Consider the following 21,195-nt stretch of genomic DNA (forward strand, 5'->3'; position numbering starts at 1 on the left):
AATCTTCTTTGGCCTCTTCGATAGCTTCAACAGCGCCAAGTAATCCCTGCCCCTTTCGCAGAATCTGTCCGTTATCTTGATCCAAACTCCGCCGCCGCTGCATGATAAGCCACACCACCTTGATAATCACGACAACTCGAAGCTTCACCTTTCACATACAATAATACTAAACCTATTAACACCATGAGCCCACAAACTCGACGACAGGCCGCAAAGGCCCAAACCCCTTCTGATTTGGAGCCTGAAGCTAGATCCAACGACAACGGGTCTGCCAACGGCGTCGCGGATGCTTCGGACGATGCCCCTCGCGAGAACATCTTCCTTTTCATCCCCAACATTATTGGTATGATAAGGAGAAATCATTTCCAAAAATCAAGTCAAAGTTTACTAACGATTGCTCAGGCTACGCGCGCATCGTCCTTGCTATCGCGTCACTGTACTACATGCCCCTCCATCCTCGTACTTGCTCGTTCCTCTACAGCGTCTCATGTCTCCTCGATGCCCTCGATGGCTACGCCGCGCGTATCTACGAACAGTCCACTCGCTTCGGCGCTGTTCTAGACATGGTCACAGATCGCTGTACTACAGCCTGTCTTATTGTCTTCCTCTCTTCTGCTTTCCCTCGATGGGCCATTGTTTTCCAGGGCTTGATTGCTCTTGACCTTGCCAGCCACTACATGCATATGTATGCTACTCTTGTTGTCTCAGGCACCAACGCCAGCCACAAGAGCATTGATGAGAGCAAGAACTGGCTATTGCGCCTCTACTACACCAATAAGGTATGCATCTTCAAACACTGGTATCTGTGTTATATACTGACTACGCCTAGAATGTCCTGTTCGCCCTCTGCGCTCTCAACGAGCTCTTCTTCATCGCCCTCTACCTCCTCTGCTTCTCATCTCCTCTTGTCTCGCCCTATCTCATCAAGCCAATCCAGACTGTCGGTGCCGAGCTTCAGGCTGGTGCTCAAGTCAACACTTCGATCCTCGCCCAAATCTTCCCCGACCCCTTCAGCCCTGCTGCCCTCGAGCTTGCGCGTGCGAACAAGATGGATTCTACAGTACCTTGGATAATTGCCGGGGTTAGCTTTCCATTTATGTTCCTCAAGCAGTTCATCAACTGCGTTCAGCTTTACAACGCCAGCTTGGGCCTCGCCGAGATCGATCTCAAGACTCGCCGAGAGCAAGGTCTCCCCCGCCCCAAGCCCAAGACAGCTTAAATTTAGCAAGCTTTCTTCTAATGGCGTCCTTGAAATTCGATAGCAAGTCGATGGGATAGGACGACCATTTTGTTAAACTGTATGAAAACTAGCAGATTCTGCCAGCTACCTTTTTTGTGACTGAGAAAGCAGCTTGTTTCAAGTTGTGCCTTCAGTCTGTTTCAACATGCTCTGTCTTGCCAGGGAGCAATCAAGTAGGGATTATTGGAGGGGAATACTGTGTGTGGGTATCTCCTTATTGCATGACGCGGCGTATGAGGTGTGGTTTTTCAAAGACTCTGACTCCGGAGGGGATGAGACTTACTGGGTAAAAGTATTGGAAGAAGCGGCGTCCTCGAAAGCAGTTGGAGGGATATCATGGACTGCTGGAGGAGATAATCGTGGGGATCTTTTGAAGCCTTTTTTTCATGGAATCTAGCGGGTGGTTAGACCTCGTTAAACATTTTTCTTTTTATTCATGGTGGCCTCTTCCTTTTGTTCAACTCTTGGCCTATACTTTGTTAATAGTAGACGATGTCGATACACTCGCTGGAACTGAATAAGATCTACAACATAATCCTTGAAGAAAATGACCGATACATTAGTTCCTCCATTCCCTTGAAGGGTATCACAAGCATGAGAATGCTAGTCATGTAGTCCGGAAGCTCGAGGGGCACTTATACGAGAAATCACTAGGATTAACCAGGGGGTGGCCATCAATCGTTTCAATTAACCTTATCTTGATGACTTTAGTCTAAGTTCATGCATGAGAACCTAGCCTATACTCTGGAGGGAAAGGGCTCAAATTGCATTCCTCTACCACTTTGCAATGATCAGTTCCCGTCATCTTAGTTCAGATTCTTCACTAACGCTCACTATTGAGGCCTTTACATTTCTACCACCAGCTTGGGGACTTTAGCACAGCCTTCCTTAACAGTACTGGGTAGGATCTGAGCCTCCCATCATATTATAAAACCATAGTTTCCGTGGTATCATAATGCTGGGGTTCGCTGCTGAATGCCTTCTGAAGGCTGGAGGAGCAAGAGGTTTCTCAGTAGCCTCACGCTAATTGAATTCCACTCTTCTGTGAACTCGAGGAGATATTCGTCGGCCTTCTAATGCCTGATGACTGCCAGCGTTGGCACTGAAGTGATGGACAAGTGGGCATTCGGACTGCTGCTCCGGGATTACCAGTATTGTCTTAGCATTTGAAACCCTAGTAGTTGGCGCGTCAAGAAGCTTTATTTGACCAGTGTCTTTTACACGGAGAAAGCAATGGATCGCAACCACGACAAGACGAATTGCTATAACTTTGGACGCTCTTTTGCTAATATGAGCAGCCCCGGCATCTCATGTTCTTGTTATTCAAGGATTTGACGGACTGATGACCCATATGTGTGACTATCACAAAGGTGCATGGAGTTGCACTGGGCCCAGGAAGCCGAGAGTCGAAAGTTTCTATTGTAAATGTATCAGAGATTAACTGACAAGGTCAGAGTAGTTTTGAAGATAGGTAAGAGTCTTGACGGATTGAAATTGAAAGATAGCGCAGAGTCTAGTGCGAGTATTGGCTCTACCACAATCAATATTTGAGTATCTGGAAATATACATCAATAGGTACTTGGACATTTAAGTTGACTTCACGGGTAGATTGGAAGTAGAGAATATATTGGAGTTTTCTGACCGTAGAAGGCTGTTGTTGGCCCGCATATTTGATTGCTGTCATCCTGTGAGTTGTCTAAGTGCGCATTTGCGCAAAACATTGAAACATCCGCAATGTGTGTCAATTGCTGCAAACGGTAATATGTTTAGCAAAGAAATTTATACCTGAAAGCATGCAACAGGTGATTGTTTACAAAGATACACTTGTATTTGCAACGCCATGCCAATCCCTACTGATGTTCTGATACAAGGTTGAACCGACGGGCACAGCCCAGCACGAGGCATCCATGTGCCACATGGTTCGTCCAGATGTCCAACGCCAGGGATAACCCCGCAAGAGGGACCATATCAGTGGGTATTTTAACTGGTCTGAGCTGCATGTCAGAAGCCTCTCAAGGATCAGATCGGGGAGATTGCAGGTCACTCAGGTACGGCAAGCAAGCCTCTTGATACACCAACAAGAGGTTACATCATAAGAGGCCGGGTAGAGTTGGGATATTTGATGCCAGAATTGTTTGTACTTGCTCAAGCATGAGGTAAAGAATGCCTCAGGACTTGACTACCATCATAATATGCCTTATAATTTCGAATTGGTCGTCCAGTGCTAAACTAAAAGCATTTGCAAGGGTTCAACATGTCATTGACAAAAAGTCTGTCCAGATCTACCTTAGTACCTTAGCTTAGGTACATATGTACCTTAGGCAGATCTACCTTAGGCAGATCCAGCAGCACGGAACAGGCTTTTACATGGCAGGGCTGAGCCTGTAACATGACTTGCTATTGGCCAGGGCAGTTGTCGGCCCGTAAGCGGACTCTCTGTTGCGCATACATACAGTGGGGGTGAAGGCTATGTCCGGGGGGCTGTGTGTCCCTCGTGGCGGCCCAGGCGAACCATGGATAGAATGGATTCTGCGACAATGGCGAAACTGCCTTCTAAGGCGGTGCAAGTGGCACTGAAACGAACAAACACGATGGATGGTGGTGATAGTTTCATTCGCCTGGAGCAACGAGTACTATTATGTCTTACACTATAGCGAACATGGACATGTATCAATATAAAGAGTTGCCATGGCCACCCCGGACTAGGTTCTGCTATTATCAATCAACACTTACTCACAATCCACTTGAACAAGGCAAATCACCACCATCGAACAAGAAGAAGTTTATCCAAAGCCATTCACATCATTGAACTTACTTTGTGAACAAGCTTCTCACGACAAAGAACACGCGTGACTCACAGCCTCAACTCAAACCTTCAACCCGACTAGACACTTATAAAGTCACCAGACACTTATAAAATCACCTTCCGCGACATGCCTCACGCTGCTTCACCTTCATCACCAAAAATGTTCAGCCGTATCAAGGATAAGTTCTCAACCAAAAGGTCCTCCTCCACCGAGAATCACACTCATCTTGGCATGGGCAACTCAAACTCGAACACCAAGAACAACAACAACAACAACCCCTTCCTCGATGCTCCCGAGGAGGCTCCTCCTACTTATGAGTCCACCCAAAAGACAGCTCCTCTTCTCGATGTTCCTCGGCGTGCAGTTTCACCAGCTCCTAGCATGTCGAGCATCACCAGTGCCGAAGATAAATATGCATTCCTCTCTACTTTCGATACCATCTTTGTCATTGACGACTCTGGATCCATGGCTGGTCGATCGTGGACGGAGGTTCGAGAGGCGCTAAGCACTATTGCCCCGATCTGTACTTCTCATGACCCCGATGGCATCGATGTCTATTTCCTGAACCATCGATCGCAAGCCGCCGGGACTGGAGTTCAAGCACCCGGAGGATATTTCCAGATCCGTGATGCCAACCAAGTCCAGCGTCTGTTCGAGTCGGTCCGTCCTCGCGGAGCAACACCAACTGGCTCTCGTCTTCACAGCATTCTCAAGCCCTACGTCGCCCATCTCTCCCGTCGTGCGGCCAACATCGACTCGACCAAGCCAGTCAACATCATCGTCATCACCGACGGATGTCCTACGGACGACCCAGAGAGCATCATCGTTCACCACGCCAGGAAGCTTGACCAGATCGAGGCTCCTCCTCATCAAGTTGGCATCCAGTTCTTCCAAGTTGGCAACGAACTTGGTGCCACTAAGGCTCTGCGTGAACTCGATGATGATCTCGCTGATCAGGGTATTCGCGATATGGTTGATACAGCAACTTGGAATTCCACCACTTCGGACAACAGTAAGGCTTTGACCGCAGATGGAATTCTCAAGGTTGTCCTTGGTGCTGTTGTGCGACGCTTGGATCGCAAGTCTGGGCGTAGCTCTCCTCAGGGCCGTCGCCACTAAACACTCACTTCATAATAGCTCCTGGTTTTTTGGGGTTACGATTCCTTTCCTCTATTGTACTATTATTATGGTGGTGGTATTCTGCTTTTCATTTATACCAGGAGTTCGGTCGGGGCTTCCTATAGATTATCTTAGACAAGATGGTCTCACAGGCCAACAAGACTGGGATGACTCTCACGAGCACGCCAGATCACAATTAGTTTCGCTATTTCAATGCGTCAAAATCAATTATTGCCCCTAAAATCAATCGCATCTACATCTGTTTTGAATGTATCTGCCTCATTTCCTCTTTGAGACCGCAACAATTCCCATGACTGATCGTAAAACCCAGTGCCTTAGTAAGTAATTGCTTTTGTCCCCCGACGATTGATTGCATCTTCAACCACCAGAAACCCCCTTATACCTGTTTTCCCCACGGCGGAAAAGAAAATGCAAAGAAACAACACCGTCTTTGGGGTATAGATCTCGATCATCTCCAGAAGGGTTATGAGTTGCGATATGAGGATGCCTATATCCTGCCGTCAAGTAAACCCAATGCCGTTGTGCATGTAGAAAAAAAAGCGCGTAAGAAAAAAAAGAAAGAAAGAAAGAAAGAAAGGTAAGCAAATCTCCCTGGAATCAAGTATTAAACGCCCGTGACCGCCTGACTTTTATGAACGACCGTCTCTAAGTCGTGCTGTTAGGTGGAATGTATCTTCCCCTTCTAGATAGTCACAGCATCGTGGCTGTGCGTAATCGGTGTCAAGTAGTGTGACATTATGGTACAGTGGCAGTGTTCACCGTACTCGAAAGAACCTTGTGGTTCTCTAGACCAAGTGGTCTCTTACCCTCACGTTAATCGCACAGATCAACAACAATGAGGTCAACGGTGGTGCATTCATCGCATGCATACAACATCAGCCATACAAACCGAGTGAGCAGAGATATTTGAGCCGGTGTCATTGCGGCAGGTCACAACAGGTGTAGTGACAAGGGCAATTCGCCAATGCTCAGCCTGAAGCTCATGGGGATCAGAATCGGGCCAGATGGGGAACATGGACTGGTGAGAGAATCGGCTTCCGATCTCAGGGAAGCGGAAGTCAAATGTCAGTCGACTGCTGAGGATGCGGCTTGACAGAGCCCAGGCAGCAGATGAGACCTTCTCGAGCTCGCTGTATGTAGTCTCGGGATCGGCGGTAGGGTTTAGGAGTGGCTCGACCATGTGAAGGATGACGTCCGAGATCTCCCGGCAACGGACCTTGCTGAACTCCTCGAAGCTGTCCAGTTTGAGAATAGAGTCAATGATAGTCGCCTGTCGATCAAGGATGTGCTGTCGACGGACGGCGGTCTGGCCTGGAACATTTGTTAGTCCATCACTTTGATTATCCATCTGGGCTAGTGCCTTACCTTGAGTTCTCTCAAGATCCTTCTCAACTTCCGCGATGCCGTAGGTAGCGTCAGTCTCAGCACCCATCCAAGCCCGAGGAACCCAAACTCGATTGACAATGTAGTCAATGATGACGCGAGTGACAAGGCAAGACTTGGAACTTCTGTCCTTGAGGTGAAAGTCAAGGTAGGAGATTGCCTCTGTCTCCGAGAGGGGGTGGTAAGTAGCCAAGAGCACAGGCCAGAGACGAGTGCTGGAAAGATCCATAGGGTTGACAAAAGTCGGCTTGTCAGCATAGACATCGACGAAGAGGCGGACAGTCGTGTAGAGTTCCGTTAGCTGGTCATGCCACGCCCCAATAGTCATTTCAGTGATATGGATAGGGGGGCCAGGGAAAGAGGGACGAGTAGTCAGAGCGCCAGGAGGGCCGGCGAAATCAGGAGCTTGGACGGGATCGCGGAAGCGGCTGTACTTATTGCGGTTGTGAGAAGGGGTAGGGGGGTAAAACTCCCGGCGCTGCTGGCCGAATCCGCCATTGCCAGGGGCAGACGGTCCCTTGTCAGGTTGCCCGTAGGATTGAGGATAAAATTCAGGTGCATTAGGACGATAGGTACCGTTGCTGAAGCCACGACGGGGGGCAGCTCGACCAAACATGGACTGAGGTCCAGCGCCATTTGGAGGAGGGACCGCGTAGCGAGGTTGGCTCTGAACGGGAGTAGGAGGAGCTCCCCACTGGTTGCATCGGCGCTCACTCGGAGCAGCAGAGCCTGGGCGAGAAGGAGGAGGCACAATGTGAGAGCCAAAGCGCGTGGGCAGGTTGGGGGGACGACTATTCTGCAAGGCAGAGGAGGGACGCTGAGACTGAAGAGCGCCGTCATTCATACCAACAGCCTTGTTGGGAGAGTCCGTGCCATTAGGACGCAAAGACATGATAGACTTCTGCGCGGCGTTTCTATCAGGGCATGCCTCAGCGATGGTCTCAAGAGCATGCGCCACAGAGTCAGGACTGGAGTTGCTCATGGACAACGTGGATCGGCCAGCATTGGGCTGGTTCTCTATGTGCTGGATAGAGTTTTCAAGCTGCTGAATACTATCGTCAGTTTTGTTAGAGTGATATAGAACACACTGCGTACCTTGACCAACTCATCGTGAACGGCGCTAGATATGGTACCCTCAGAGCCACCATCACAGACCTTCGCCTTGAGAGACTTCAACTCATCCATGTGCTTCTCGAGATGACTCTTGAGTTTGGCCGCTTCCGCTTCCGCTTCTTGGCGTTTGCCCTTCTCATCCGCCAGTTCGGTACGGAGGTTGCCCAGGTTGTGACTCTGGTCATCAGCCTCTGCCTTGGCAAGGTTGGCCTCGATACTCATTCGGGCGATGGCCTTGTCCGTATCCTCTTGATCGAGTGTCAGGTTCATAAGCGCATCAACGAGCTGACTCGTCTCTGAGCTGATGATTTGCCCAACTTCTTGCAGCTTTGTGATGATCTCATTGGATTCCTTGGAGGAAACACCAGGCATGCGGCGAAGGGATGTCTGGATCTTGACAAGTATCTCTTGCGACATACGAGCCTTCTCAAAGGCAGGCTACGAGGCAATGAATGTCAGTGGTTGCCCCGGAGATGCACTGCGACGGATAGAAAAGCAAGCAAAAGACTAAAGGGATTCGTTGACTTACGTGATTGTTGGTCATCTGCTTGATTCTCTCGGATCGAGCAGCTCCCGCGAGAGGTGTCGAGAAGTTGATACTCAACATGGTATTCGTGTTGGAAGGTTTGGTATCACGACTCCCAATGCTGGAAGACCACTTTGACGAGGGTTGACTCGGCGCGAAGTAACTGTCAGTAGAAGAGGACGTTTTATACTCGTGTGTCATCATCGACAGAGCAAACTTGCTCGAGTATTGGAGAGTAAGGTAGGAAAAGCGCGTTGTTCGGTAAGGGAACAATAGAATGAAAATAGGAATATGTGGAGGCCAAATGATGAGTGCACTTTGCTGAGAGGCTAAGGTGTAGGAGAGAGAGGCTGAAAAAACAAGCCCGAGCCAAACTTTTTTGCTTGATATTCGTCCTGTGTTTGGCACACTCCGGGATGGATCCTTTCTTGTTTGCCAAGCGAGAAATCAAGACTGACGAGGGACTTGAGGGTGACAGATGAAAGATATCAGCTTACTCTCACGTAAATATCACCAGGGATCTTATATTTTATGATCGTATATGAATCAAGAAGTTGCTGGATAAGGAATAGAGAGAGAGAATGCAGTGGCATCAAAACGCTTTCTCCTAAAAAGTTCCCTTTCAAGGTGACTGACTGACTGCTTAGTTGACTGGCACTGGCACTGACACTGCCAGTGGCCGGCAGCTCAGGAAACCGGGCCCAGTCTGATTCAACAAGGCTGGGGGGTCAGGAACGTTGCTAAGAGTGGTCAATAGGGCATTTCAGAGAGAGCTCTGAGAAACAATAACACTTGCTATGGTGCCTGACTTAAAGGTCAAGAGAAGGAGTAGACAATCAGCCAGATAACACCCGGAAACAAAGATCCAGACGCAACGTTCAGCGAAACAATAGGTGAAGGGATGAGACAGAGTGAGATTGAAACAGGCTGATATGTTCAAGCAATACAGTCTAGCTAACACCACGGAACACATCCTCTTCAGATTGAGTTTATGAGTGAAGTAGATCGGAAGCAAAGAGAGTCATGTTCGCTGTTTTCAACACTCCACAATACTTCGAGAACACCGCCAAGACTTATACTAGACCCAAGAGCATGTATCTTCTCATCAGCTACTCTGCTCCTGGTGAATCGACACCCTCTGTAAGTATCACACAGGGCACGCCCCGTTCCTATGAAGCAGGAGATGCATTGATGAGAGCCACTGGACATTATCAGTAAAGAAATGACCATATTTCATACCCCCCTTACCTTTTGTATATCACTGTACATGGACACAATAAAGATAATAAATAATCACTCTCAAGACATTCTATATTGTAGCAAACTATTCAGATAATAAAGGTGCAAAACTGGGTTGCTGCCCCTTCTCGATTAAAAGGGGAAGACTTCCTAGGGTACAGACATCAGCGGAGGTCCTTGCGACTAAACGAGTGCTGAACCTGGAGTTCGATCATTGATCCGGATGGGAGCGCGTGCGCATCGGGTCCAGATATGGTAGGTCGGGATATGGGGCGGAAACCTGCGACACCGTGATTTGGTTAAAAGGATATGTGATGTTTCGAAACTTGAAAACCTTGATGTGAGATGAGTCGTAAGTTTTGAAAGGAGTCATGCTCGAGGATCGTAAACAAATCAATGGAGAAAATTCCGGAAAAAAGCGGAAACTTTAAGTCTGTTGATCGCCAGAAATTCTTAGTGGTGCTCTTCAGCCAGTTGATATGGACTCTGCTAACCTGCGAGAGTCCTAAAGAGCGTTGTTGACAAGCCAAATATTAGCTTAGATTGCCCGGGTACGTGAGAACAAACTGCTGTAGACGGCATCTACAACAGGAGACGCGTCGATCATTCGTCCGCCGAAGTATCGGCCATTTAGGCCCTTGATGGCATTCTCGCCTCCCTGGACTTTGTCAAATTTGAGATAGATGTCACCCTTGGAGTTGGGGTCAGCCGAGATGTGAACCACATGTCCATACTTGCTCTCGGCCTCTTGACGAACATCGTCCTCGAGCTCCTTGACCCAATCGGTGCCTTCCTCTCTGTGAAGTGTCAGCATTTGTTCAAAGTGAAATGGCCGAGATGCATACTCTTCAGGATCGAACATGTTGTGCAACACAACACAGCGGCTAGCCATGTTGACATTAACAGGCAATGGCTTCGTCTCTGTCTTGGGTTTGAGCACCTGGCGCTCGTCATGGCCGTTGGTGGCGCTATCATCGGTTCGAGCGAGTTTCCTCATCAATGCATCGCGACTATAGTTGTTAAAGTTCACACCAGCGACATCGGTGTCATCAAGAGCACTAGCACCTCCAGTCTTCTCATTATCTCGACCGCCAGCTCGGTCGAAGGTTGAGGACTGAGGGCCTCGTCCGCCGGAACCAGAGAAAGCTGAACCTTGGAAGTTCTGGTTTTGGTTCTGTCCGGAAAATCTCTGCAACATGTTGGCAGTACTCTCAGGGGTAAACTTATCGTTTCCGAGTCCGACGCGGATAGGACGTCCAGCTAGATCAAAGCCGTTCATCTTCTCCAGTGCCTCTCGTGCCTGACCAGCATCACGGAACCTGGGAATGTAAGTAAATAGTACAGCAAATGGATAGAAGAACTTACTGGACAAAGCCATAGCCGCGGCTGCGGCCGTTCTCATCTTTCTGGAGTTGAACGAATTCAAGCTCGCCAAACGGCTCAAAGACAGCCTGCAAGTCTTGCTCGGTGACGTTGAAGTGGATGTTGCCGACATAAAGACGGTGAAAAGGGATAGAATTGGGGTGAGGTCCCGAAGCTTCAGGATTTCGGGCTTGCCGGTTTTTCTCGGCTTCTGTGACTTGTACGATGACAGGAATACCTAAAAGCTTCTGTCCAGTAAGTTGAAGAGCCTGAGTAACGGATTCCTCATTTTTGAACTCGACATAACCAACTCTGCATATTGTTAGCGATGGGACCCTAGATAGGTTTAGTTTGGCTCGGCTTACCCCTTGGATCTTTGGCTGATACGGTCCTTGACAATTTGAGCCTCATTGACAGGTCCAACCTTCTCGAAGAACTCCTTGAGCTCGCGAGTGCGCAAACGAGCGGCAAGTTGCTGCACAAAAACAGTGCGACGATCTCTTTCATCTTCGGTAAGCTGGGGGTTGCCTTCTTCACGCTTAGTTTCGCGACGCTCGTCATCACGACCGCGTCCATAATCGCGGTTTCTTCGGTCGCGGTCTCTCCGGTCACGGTGATCCCGGTCGTCACGGGGGCGGTAATGGCGGTAAGGAGAGCGAGATCGTGAGCGTGAGCGTCGTCCACCTCTGTAGTAATCACCATCTCTGTTTCGGCGTGAGTGACGGCGGTCGCTATCGCGGCTGCGACTTCTCCTCCTACTCTTATGGCTTCCAGCATCGCTTCGAGGCGTTCCTACATCGGGTGTAGCCCTACGGCTTCGGTTAGGGCTGTCCCTACGATCTCTGCGCCGTCCATGATCGCGGTCGCGATGTCGACTTCCGTCTCTATCACGGCCACGATCACGTTCCCTATCCCTTCTTTCGGGCTCGTCTCGTGTTCTATCCTCTACAGGGCTCTTAGTCTTCTGCTCAGAGGTATCCTTAGCGGTGGCGTCCAGGAGTGCTTCCACGTCCAAGGTAGCCATGATGTCTGCGTAGGTCTGGGAAAACTCCGATTAGGACTCGTTTGTGATTTAGCACCAGGTATGCGTTTGCTCGTAGGTCTCTTCTGTCGGGTGATTTAATAATTACTGTCGTCGAGTGAGAAGTTTGTTGGGGGAGGTTGCCTTGAAAACTCCTGATGGGTCAAGCTTTTGGCTGGACGGAAAGTCCCAATGGCTTGCACGTGACGAGACACGTGGCGATTATCGCAGCCACGTCGGTGAGGCCGCAAGACACAATTAAGCAGAGAAGCACAAAGTATCCAATAAAAGGTTCATTATTAAATTAACTCTGTCCAAGAATAGACCGACCCATTGGGCAAACCAGTCCCAACCATTAAAACTATTTATGAGAATGCTTCATCGCCATTATTGTCAGTGACCACCATGTTCGTTACCATCCATAAAATCATGACTGTTCCGTACAACCCAGTGTTCACCAACCACTATCGAAGCAAGACGTATATACTGTGTCCTGGCTTGTATTGGTTCTCTTTGCGCCAGGCAGATTTTGTGCACTATTACTGACTTATTTCGTCTTCTTGGTGTTGTAGATCAGCTCCGTACCGAACACGCTGTCCCAGAACTTGCTCGTCACACCGAAACCGAGTTCGTAGTCAAGGAAGTGGTGAGCAAGATGGTACTTCTTGAGTTCCTTGTACCACAGAGGAAGGTCTTGGTGGTGAAGGAAGTAATGTGTGAGATCGTAGCAGACGTATCCAAAGATGCCGCCACAGTAAGCTGCACAAGCAGCATACCAGTTGTGGAAGAGTACAGCATGTGCAAACTTCCAGAAAGGAGCAGCCAAAGCAGCGAAGAGCGTAGGAGGCATAACAAGACGATACTTGTCCATGGGCAGATAATGATGAATGCCGTGAAGTATGAAATGAAGCGTGATTCCAACACGGTTGTCGGGCAGGTAGCTATGAAAAGTTAGCCGCAAGTTCAGGGGCAAAGAATCGTGAACCTACTAGTCAAGATGGAACAGGAAGCGATGCAGGACATATTCGATGATGGTCCAGAAGAAAACGCCAAATGCCCAGTAGCCCAAGGTGTAGAGCTGGTTATCGAAACCTTGAGAAGCAACCCAGGTACCGTACGCGACACAAGGCAGCCAGACCATAGGAACAACCCACCAGGCGGTCTTGGAGAGAGGCTCGAGGAAGTTGCCAAACAGAGGCGCAGACTGGCCTCCCTTGTAGTGGCGAGGGCGATGGACCTGATCAAGATAGAATTCTTTGGAGAAACCACCGAACCAGATCTGGGGGAAGAGAGGTCGGTTCAGGTCGAGGAACTTGTTCTTCTTGTAGTCCAAGTTATAGTCTGTATCCTTGCTCAAGTCCTCCGCGCAAGACATTCCGGTTCGGGGGTGGACGGAGCCATTTGCGTCTCCGTTGGCTTCACCATTGGGTAGTTTTGCGTTTACGTTGCCGTTGGCCTTTCCATTGGCGTGTCCATTAACAGCCTTCTCAGAAACGAGAAATCCGACAAGGTTCTCATCGAGAATCTCGTAGGCAGAGTCAGAGTGTGTATGAGAATCAGAATCTTTGAGGATCTCTTCGATATCGCGACCGGCGTATTCGAGAATATATTCGGGACCGCCAGGATGATCCTCAACAAAATCGGTGATATCGTAGACCTTGTTGCCGATGGTGACATAGCAGGAGTCACCAGAGTTATGCGCTTCCACCTCAGCGCGAGTGAAAGTCGGTAGAGTACGTCCAGGCATTTTGTTGAAGCAGCGGTCGGAACGTACGGGTCGAGATGAGGATGGAGAAACAAGACGATTGAAGCAGATGCTCCTTGTCGACAACCAAGGCGGGCTAAAAAGGGAGGGAAACTGAAGGATAGTGAAGGATAGAATGATTGATATCTTGAGGAGGGGGTTAAGGATTAAGTTATAAAAAAGGTTTAATATCAAACTGTCATGGAAGGGAATGAATGAAAGGGCGGCGTGAGCGGCAAGTGAAAGTCGCCGCACAGGGGTCCATCCAGGGGATATTTTTTTTAATGAGGATCCCCATCCGTGTTAGCAGAAGAGTGGCGCTACAATGACCATAAAACATGCCACAACATCGGGATGAAAGACCTGATATCAGAGTATTTGCCGGAACAACAAATAAGACGGTGTTTGTACTAAAATTAGTGGTGGACGATTGGTCTTTGGAAGATTGAGGTTGAGGCGAATGATCAAGTGTTACCTACCTTAGTGATGATGGTCCCTAATTTCATGACATTGACGCCTAGCTGATGAGCCTGTCAATGCTGAAAGAGTAGATCGAGATTTATTTACACAGTAGCAACAATCTGGCATTCAGGCATGATCATTGCAACATCACATGCGAGACTCGGTATCATCGTGCACTGTGAGGTAGGTTCTTATACGCTCTATACATCGTAATCGTAATATTCGTATATGAATGTCAGCTCCCAGGCACTCAGATCATGTATATTATTTATCTTTCGTCTACGCTGTCTTTCCTATCTGGGTAATTCGGGACCGGAAAGTCTAACGATCAGTCGATCAATGGGCTTATGAATTCCAACTGTATTCATCTCCTCAGCGGGGACAGTGAATATTAACACGGATGTTTTTCAGACAACATCGGAATCTCAGTGATCCGTATGCTCCGATTACAGCATTGTGCTGCCAAGGATTATTTTCCGAAGAAGCCGGATCTCCTATACTCCCCCGATGAACTCCACCAGGCAAAATCTCAAGCCCGTCTAGACCAGCAGAACTAGGTAGCTACTGGTTCTTTCACAGCATACCGTCCGACTTTGAGAATATGAGCGGGCCTTTCAGTATAGGAGAGTATCATATCACAGTACTCAAAGGTAAGGGGACACTTACACAGAGCCCGTGATGTCTGATGTCCTTGGTCGATTTGCCCAAATAGAGAGCTCTCGACGGCAGTCAAGTCTTCTACGTGTTTGTACATGACTAGACTAGTCCATTTACAAGTGAGGCTGGAAGTGAAAGTGGGATAGGAGACGACGACTGGACTCTTGAAACATATCTGGCATATTTATCTATTCGCTTGAGTGCAAGGAAACGCTGTTGTTGATGGGTGTATGTGAGCCCTCCTACCACCCAACAAACAACAAACAGCCTTGAAGTCAGCAATCGACGTCAGCCTAAACAGGACTCAAGGAGCAAGCAAGCTTCTGGCCCAAGATAAGCTTAGGTCTTATCTCTACTCCGTAGAAAGGGTTATATCGTATTTCAACTTAATATCGAACATTCTTTGGAATTGAAACGCCAAGACATGTTTACGTATTGTTGGCTGAGCCTCATCTTCAAGATTGCCAAGCCACATGTACCTAGTGTGGGTTGACGCTTCGCAATCAACTCGAAGAGAGTCGAGGTCGAGCTTGAGCTCATCCTCGAGAGGCCTCTCGCCCAACCGTTTGCTACCCAATCTTATTACTTAGCCTAGGCTTTTGCTTAGCATGTGCCTGAAGCGGCAATCCCATTAGCGCAATGAGCGCCATGTCCAGTGCTAATCAGGAATCGCCTTCGGGAGCTGAAAGCTGGAGCCACTTCTTACTGCCTCCCTCATAGCAACGAACCCCAAGCCCAGCCACAACAAATCCCGTCATCAGTGTGACCTGCTCTGGGTAGGTCGACTACCTAGGTACCTAATCTGCATGTCACATTCTCTCTCTTTCTCTCTTGGCATATCAAGTTTTTAAACCTCCTCTTGGCCTCTTGCTGCGACCATAGATTTTGTACTTTATCTTGCTACCTATCCCTCTGAACCTTTTAGACTTCCACTCGCATCACGCCCCTTGTTCAATAACCCCGCCATAGGGCTGCATCACTAACTACCATGCCGTCATTTTCCATGCCGCGGGGTTCGTGGTTACTGCTGATCGCAGTATGCCTCATCCTGCTTCCCGGCAAAGCTGAAGCCTTTGGTGCTGGAAACATTCCTTCAATTGCTCAGGTCAGTATTGGACCTCATCCACGGCCAATTCTCTCCCTCCTATTGACACGCGCATAGGTCGAAGGTCACAACTGGCGCCATGGAGGTAAATTACCCCTCCATATCGATCCCGTTACATCGCGTTGCTCACGTCATTTTCAGACATTGAGGATATGCTCGAGACGATCGCCTTCCTTCACGGAAAGAAATGGACTTCTATGCTTATCAAACGTACCTACTTTGGAAATTGGCTACGCGACTATTCTCAGGCCGTTGATATCGGCAGTTTGAAGGGTGTCAATGCCGAGACGATTCGCATTCTTGTATGAGCCGTTACTTTGCGCCGCCAACGTCTCAGCGATGCTTACTTGACCGACAGGTTTGGGTTCTCTCTTTCATGGCTCACGGCTATGCCACCGGCGAATTCGAAGTGACCGCGGACCGCCTCGGCGTCTATCGTCCAGAAGAACACATCGATAATCCTCTCGGTTACGGAGATGGAGTTGATGCGCGGACTTTTGATAAACGTTTGCGAGGGCCCGTTGAGAAAATAGAAACCGAAATTGACTCTCGAACTGGCATGAAAAACTATATCGCGAACGAGAATGGAAATTGGGCAACCAGCGCCGCTTATCTGCGATACAGCTTCGCCAGAAGCATCCACTATGGTCGTCTTTACACCAGCGGTTCCAAGAAAGGAAACGAAGATGACCTCTGCGAGGCTTTGAGATGTCTTGGTCAGGCGCTGCACACCATGGAAGACTTCAGTGCTCACAGCAACTACTGTGAGCTTGCCCTTCGAGAGCTTGGCTACCATTCTGTGTTCCCCCATTGCGGTGCGCATACCGAGATCCATCTCCATGGAAAGCGTGTATATCCCCTCGTGACTGGCACATTTGGCGCCGTCGACTTCTTGCATTCCGTCATTGGAGAGGCCTCGGATCACTTCACGCAGTCTGAGGTTGACGAAGTCGATGTTGCACTCAAGAACGCCGAGGGCGCTTCCAATCGATCCAGTGGTGGCGGTGGTGGTGAACGATCCCTGCTTGGAGGTTTCCTTGGAATCAAGTCCAGTCCCTCTGATTTCATCGGCTTGGTTTCGAAGCTTCCCGGTGTCGGTGACGGATTCGCCGCGCAGGCTCGAGACCTGAAGGCCAGCTCTGAAGCTCAAGAGCAGCGCAACATGAGCTACCAGCAGACCCGCGGTGACCTCTCTCGTGACAATGCTAACCAAGTTCCCGGTATGAGTCCCGACTTCGATCCCGTCGAGACAGCCCGCAAGATCTATCCCATCCTCGAGTTCCGCGACAAAATTGTCAAGGCTATCAGTCGCGGTATTTCCAAGGTCCCTGGCCTTGAGAAACTTCTTGAGAAGATCAGCGAGACCCTCACTGCCTTCATCTTGGGTCTTCTTGCTCCCTTCATCCGACCTATCATCAACCAGGTCTCAAAGGTTCTCAAGGACGGTTCTTCCGGCGTCATCACGGCCAGTGCTAAATCTCAATACGAGCCTTGGGACAATCCCCAGTGCTCTGATCCCACCCACTCCATGCTGTCCAAGGACCATTTCACCAACATCCTGAACTCATGTGCTGGACGTATCGCCGCCACCATTCTCCAGTACACCGTTCCGTAAGCCAATCCCACTATCCCGCAGCAATCATCCTAGCTAACCATCCTAGCCGCGTCCTCTATGCTTGGGAGAACACTGGCGTTTCTGTCGACGAAGTCGTTAACGACGTCCTCCGTGCTTTCCACCACCCTGCTGCTCGGGACGATCATATCGAGATCCAACGTGACATGTTCAAGACTGTCAAGAAGTGGGCCGACGAGCACCCCCGCCGCCACGAGCTTGCTCATCTTCTCTCCTCGGACTCTGTCAAGAACCATAAGAACCACATTCTTAACCAAGTCCAGGGCAACAGCCGCAGCATCGGTGGTGGCGGCTGCAATCATGGGACATTTGGCGATATGGCTAATGCTGGACATGGCAAGGTTGCTGGATCCTTGTGGTCTCAAGTCAAGACCCGCGATCTTGACTCAATGGAGGGTAAAGATGGTAATCCAGCTGCAGGCTACCTTTCGAGCTCTCCTGCACCACCAAGTCAGTCTTCGTTTGAATACGGTCAGAACCCCAACTACGCGGCTTCCAACTCGGAGCACTCTCAGCAAGGTGGATATGGTGCTCCTCCACCCCAACCTTCATATGGCGGTGGCTATGGGGGACCCCCTCAACCTCAGTACGGAGCTCCCCCAGGTCAATACGGCGGTCCTCCCCCCGGTCAATATGGTCCTCCCCCTCCTCAACAGTACGGCGGCCCTGGATACGGTGCCCCTCAGTATCCTCCATACGGTCAGCAGGGCTATGGCGGACCACCTCCTGGTCAGCAGCCTCCTGGATGGGGTCAGTACCCTGGTTCACGACACGGTTACTAGAAGGGCCGGATTAAGCGCAAAATCAAAAACGCGAAGATGGAATGATATATACGACTACAGACTAGGGGATTGGATAGGGAACTTTTAGGGTCAGCGAAGAACAAAGGCTGAGATGAGATGAAATGGTAACGGCCGTGTTGATATCCAATACCCAGGGGAGAAGAGGCAGCTTGGTTTTTGGCGCTAAAGAAAGTTATGTTTACTTCCTCAATAGCAACATATTTAAACTACCGTACATGCTCGTTGATCTAACGCTGCATATCTACCATCTTGGCTGGGTATCAAAGCGATATAGCTCAAGTGATGCTGCTCCCTGAGCGCACGCTATGTCGCCATCTGTTAATCCTGAGAACTCCTGATCCCATGCAGTACAAATGAGAATAAAAGAAGCTGACATGCCCAAGTTGAAAAACAAAGCCGAATACTTCATCTTAGATTCTGGCCCGCTGTCCCACCATTGAAAGACTCCCGCACACCCCCCCACCGTATATCCAAACAAAAACGTCTTCGCGTGATGATGTAGTGCTACTACCTCTTTCCTCGTCTTGGATCTTGAGCTTCTGCAATGCGTGCGTCGCGAATTTCCTTGGTACCCAAGCTGCCGAGTCCGCCTTCAGATCGACGCTCCCAACCACCTAGACGGACGACTTGGCATGTTGCGTTATCACCGTCAGAAGAAACTTCAGTAGCGTATTTAACGATATTTCGAGCTCCATCTTCAGGCGTGCGGGCCTCCTTGACAACATCAACAATCTCTTGGTCGCTTAGAGTACCAGAGATGCCATCAGTCATAAGCACAAGGAATGAATACTGGGCAGGACCCATCTCAACTCGTGTAAGCTCCGGCTCAGCTGAGACTCCAATGCGCTTACTCCCCATGTCTCCGAATGCACGACTGTTGGCTAGGCCTGCAATGCGCTCCTCGCCGAAACTATCGCCAGAAACCATTGACCCAGCAGGTGCATAGCGTCGCAAACGGCGGCTTTCGGTAGGTGTACTAGGGTGATGATCAGATGTCAGAGGCTGTGCTAAACCAGTGGCGGTATCGCAAAGAAGGATGCGACTGTCGCCAACATGGGCGCATAACAACGTGGACTGGGCCGCTGGGTGCCAAAATGGGGCAGGCGTTGGAGTAGAGATAAGTACTACAGAAGCTGTCGAGCCGCCTTTAAAGCGCTCCGGGCCCCCTATACCATGACCAGAGGGTGTGGACGGGTGGCCGAAGACTTCATCGTTATTAACAGGAGTATCGGCACCTTTGGTATCGTTGGGGTCAATCTTTCGAGCTTGCGCAGACACAAAGTCGAGATCAGCACGAAGGAAGGCGTATGTAAGCACTGATTCTATCGTGATCTTGTGCCCTTCCCCTGGATTGTCATCTCGCGAGAGAACAAAGTGTTCGGGGTGAAAGCGCCTGAAATAGCCACCGATAGTTTCTCTGTACTCCTTGACCAAGTTTTTCTCCATACGAATCGCTTTGGCCAGGTCTGAGACTGGGGCAGCCGGCGATGCTGCGCTGTGTATTCGTTCCCCATGTACGGGCTTATCGGAAAGGCCACCATTGCTTGCACTGGGGACATTCATTTCGCTTTTAACCTCCTCTGGTCCCTTCATGGGCACAGCGTCGAGCGCCTCGCGTTTTGTTGAAGGGCTCTTAGTCGACTGAATTGGCTGTGATGGACGAACTTGTTTGTGCTTATGATCATGGTGATGATTATGGATGCCCTCACGGCCAGGTTTCCTCTTCCGCAAGCTGCTCTGCAGGCCGAACTCCTCCGAGGCTTTTTCTATATAACCCGGTAGCTCATCCCGGACGAAATCCGCGCATTCGGTTCCACCATGACCGTCGAAAACACCAAAGTAGAAGATTTGAGGGTCTCCCCAAGCACTATCAGCCGCTGTAGCTTCCCCTGGTTTTTGTTGCACGCTCCTAGGTGCCCTCTTGGCGAAGGCCGGAAGGCTGATGGTGCCAGCCTGTTCTCGATCTTCATTGTAGGGTCGACTTCCCCGATCTGTCGCGACACCAAGATGGTGTTTCGCCCTCCGCATGGGAATGCGTACCACAGTCAAGTCTCGGGTTGACGGGATATAAGGCGGGGCGACAGCGGGGACTGGGCCGGAGCTTGGGGTGTGAGGGGTCGCAGCATCGCGAGGAAGTTTATGACCAGGCCCACGAGGACGAGAGTCGGGATGGACAGATGACGAAGGGAGGTGTGTCACAAAGTAGGTATGAAATCCTTGTGTACCGTAGGTTTCAACTGCCAGCGGCGAGGACAACCCAAGCTGCAATCCCGGACGTGTAAGCCGAGCCTGTCGCGAACTCCCGGTCAATGTCGCGCATGTCGAATAGAACGTCGTAAGCCGGGTATATTCAATATGCCTATGGTTTCTTCGTGCTCGCTGCAACGCGTCTGTGTGTGCGAAGCGATTCGGGGTTGTCAACGGTCGGGCTGAGATCTTAAGGAGCTGGATCGCAGGGGTTGCTGTTGAATCGATGGCGCGAGTAAACTGGGCCATTGTCGATGCTCGACAAAGAAAGTTGTATATAGCTGGCTTTGCCAGTCCTCGGTCATCAGCGTCCTTTGAAGAACTGGAGCGCTGTGCAGGCTACAGTCTGCAATGCCATCGGGCGAGTTGTGGAAAGTTAATAGCGTGAGGGAGCGGATGGGTATAGGGTTGGTTTGGCTGATTCCTGATCGGGTGAGGGACCAAACGAAGTCGTCGAGTTGTCTGCACGAGAATCAGAGAGTCATATAATCCAAAGTCGGTTTAGTAGATGATCTTGTCAGCCTCGAAGCGAAACATGACCATGGAAATGAGCGAAGGATAAAGGATCGGGTGTTCAGTTGCTCGTCGGAAAGTGACGATATTGGATATTGACTTCCTAAGTGGAGCCTACCAAAGGTGGTCTCGCACTTAGATAAGATTGCCCAATCACGTCCTACCAAACCCAGGCTTCAGGCGGCACAACGAGAATTCAG

General features: G+C 49.8%; 8 protein-coding genes across 8 annotated transcripts; 4 read left to right on the forward strand and 4 right to left on the reverse strand.

Moving 5' to 3' along the window:
* Positions 1–183: 183 nt before the first annotated feature.
* Positions 184–1,219, forward strand: J7337_006864 (uncharacterized protein; the record flags this gene model as incomplete). Its single annotated transcript, XM_044824523.1, has 3 exons — positions 184–343; positions 403–779; positions 830–1,219. 3 exons carry the CDS (start codon positions 184–186, stop codon positions 1,217–1,219), a joined length of 927 nt encoding a protein of 308 aa, XP_044680180.1.
* A 2,987-nt stretch (positions 1,220–4,206) lies between these two features.
* Positions 4,207–5,166, forward strand: J7337_006865 (uncharacterized protein; the record flags this gene model as incomplete). The annotated part of the gene is made up of 1 exon (XM_044824524.1): positions 4,207–5,166. One exon carries the CDS (start codon positions 4,207–4,209, stop codon positions 5,164–5,166), a length of 960 nt encoding a protein of 319 aa, XP_044680181.1.
* An 877-nt stretch (positions 5,167–6,043) lies between these two features.
* J7337_006866 (uncharacterized protein) lies at positions 6,044–8,290 on the reverse strand (the record flags this gene model as incomplete). Its single annotated transcript, XM_044824525.1, has 4 exons — positions 6,044–6,498; positions 6,553–7,615; positions 7,666–8,121; positions 8,213–8,290. 4 exons carry the CDS (start codon positions 8,288–8,290, stop codon positions 6,044–6,046), a joined length of 2,052 nt encoding a protein of 683 aa, XP_044680182.1.
* Positions 8,291–9,986: 1,696 nt separating this feature from the next.
* Positions 9,987–11,834, reverse strand: J7337_006867 (uncharacterized protein; the record flags this gene model as incomplete). Its single annotated transcript, XM_044824526.1, has 3 exons — positions 9,987–10,767; positions 10,814–11,122; positions 11,176–11,834. The coding sequence occupies 3 exons, from the start codon at positions 11,832–11,834 to the stop codon at positions 9,987–9,989; spliced, it is 1,749 nt and encodes a 582-aa protein (XP_044680183.1).
* A 544-nt stretch (positions 11,835–12,378) lies between these two features.
* J7337_006868 (uncharacterized protein) lies at positions 12,379–13,578 on the reverse strand (the record flags this gene model as incomplete). The annotated part of the gene is made up of 2 exons (XM_044824527.1): positions 12,379–12,772; positions 12,821–13,578. 2 exons carry the CDS (start codon positions 13,576–13,578, stop codon positions 12,379–12,381), a joined length of 1,152 nt encoding a protein of 383 aa, XP_044680184.1.
* A 2,119-nt stretch (positions 13,579–15,697) lies between these two features.
* On the forward strand, positions 15,698–16,107 carry J7337_006869 (uncharacterized protein; the record flags this gene model as incomplete). Its single annotated transcript, XM_044824528.1, has 3 exons — positions 15,698–15,799; positions 15,857–15,884; positions 15,941–16,107. 3 exons carry the CDS (start codon positions 15,698–15,700, stop codon positions 16,105–16,107), a joined length of 297 nt encoding a protein of 98 aa, XP_044680185.1.
* A 68-nt stretch (positions 16,108–16,175) lies between these two features.
* J7337_006870 (uncharacterized protein) lies at positions 16,176–18,214 on the forward strand (the record flags this gene model as incomplete). The annotated part of the gene is made up of 2 exons (XM_044824529.1): positions 16,176–17,410; positions 17,461–18,214. The coding sequence occupies 2 exons, from the start codon at positions 16,176–16,178 to the stop codon at positions 18,212–18,214; spliced, it is 1,989 nt and encodes a 662-aa protein (XP_044680186.1).
* Positions 18,215–18,742: 528 nt separating this feature from the next.
* On the reverse strand, positions 18,743–20,731 carry J7337_006871 (uncharacterized protein; the record flags this gene model as incomplete). The annotated part of the gene is made up of 1 exon (XM_044824530.1): positions 18,743–20,731. The coding sequence occupies one exon, from the start codon at positions 20,729–20,731 to the stop codon at positions 18,743–18,745; it is 1,989 nt and encodes a 662-aa protein (XP_044680187.1).
* Positions 20,732–21,195: the final 464 nt, after the last annotated feature.

This window comes from Fusarium musae, chromosome 5 (genome assembly GCF_019915245.1).
Source record: "Fusarium musae strain F31 chromosome 5, whole genome shotgun sequence".
In the NCBI taxonomy this organism is placed as follows: Eukaryota; Fungi; Ascomycota; class Sordariomycetes; order Hypocreales; family Nectriaceae; genus Fusarium; species Fusarium musae.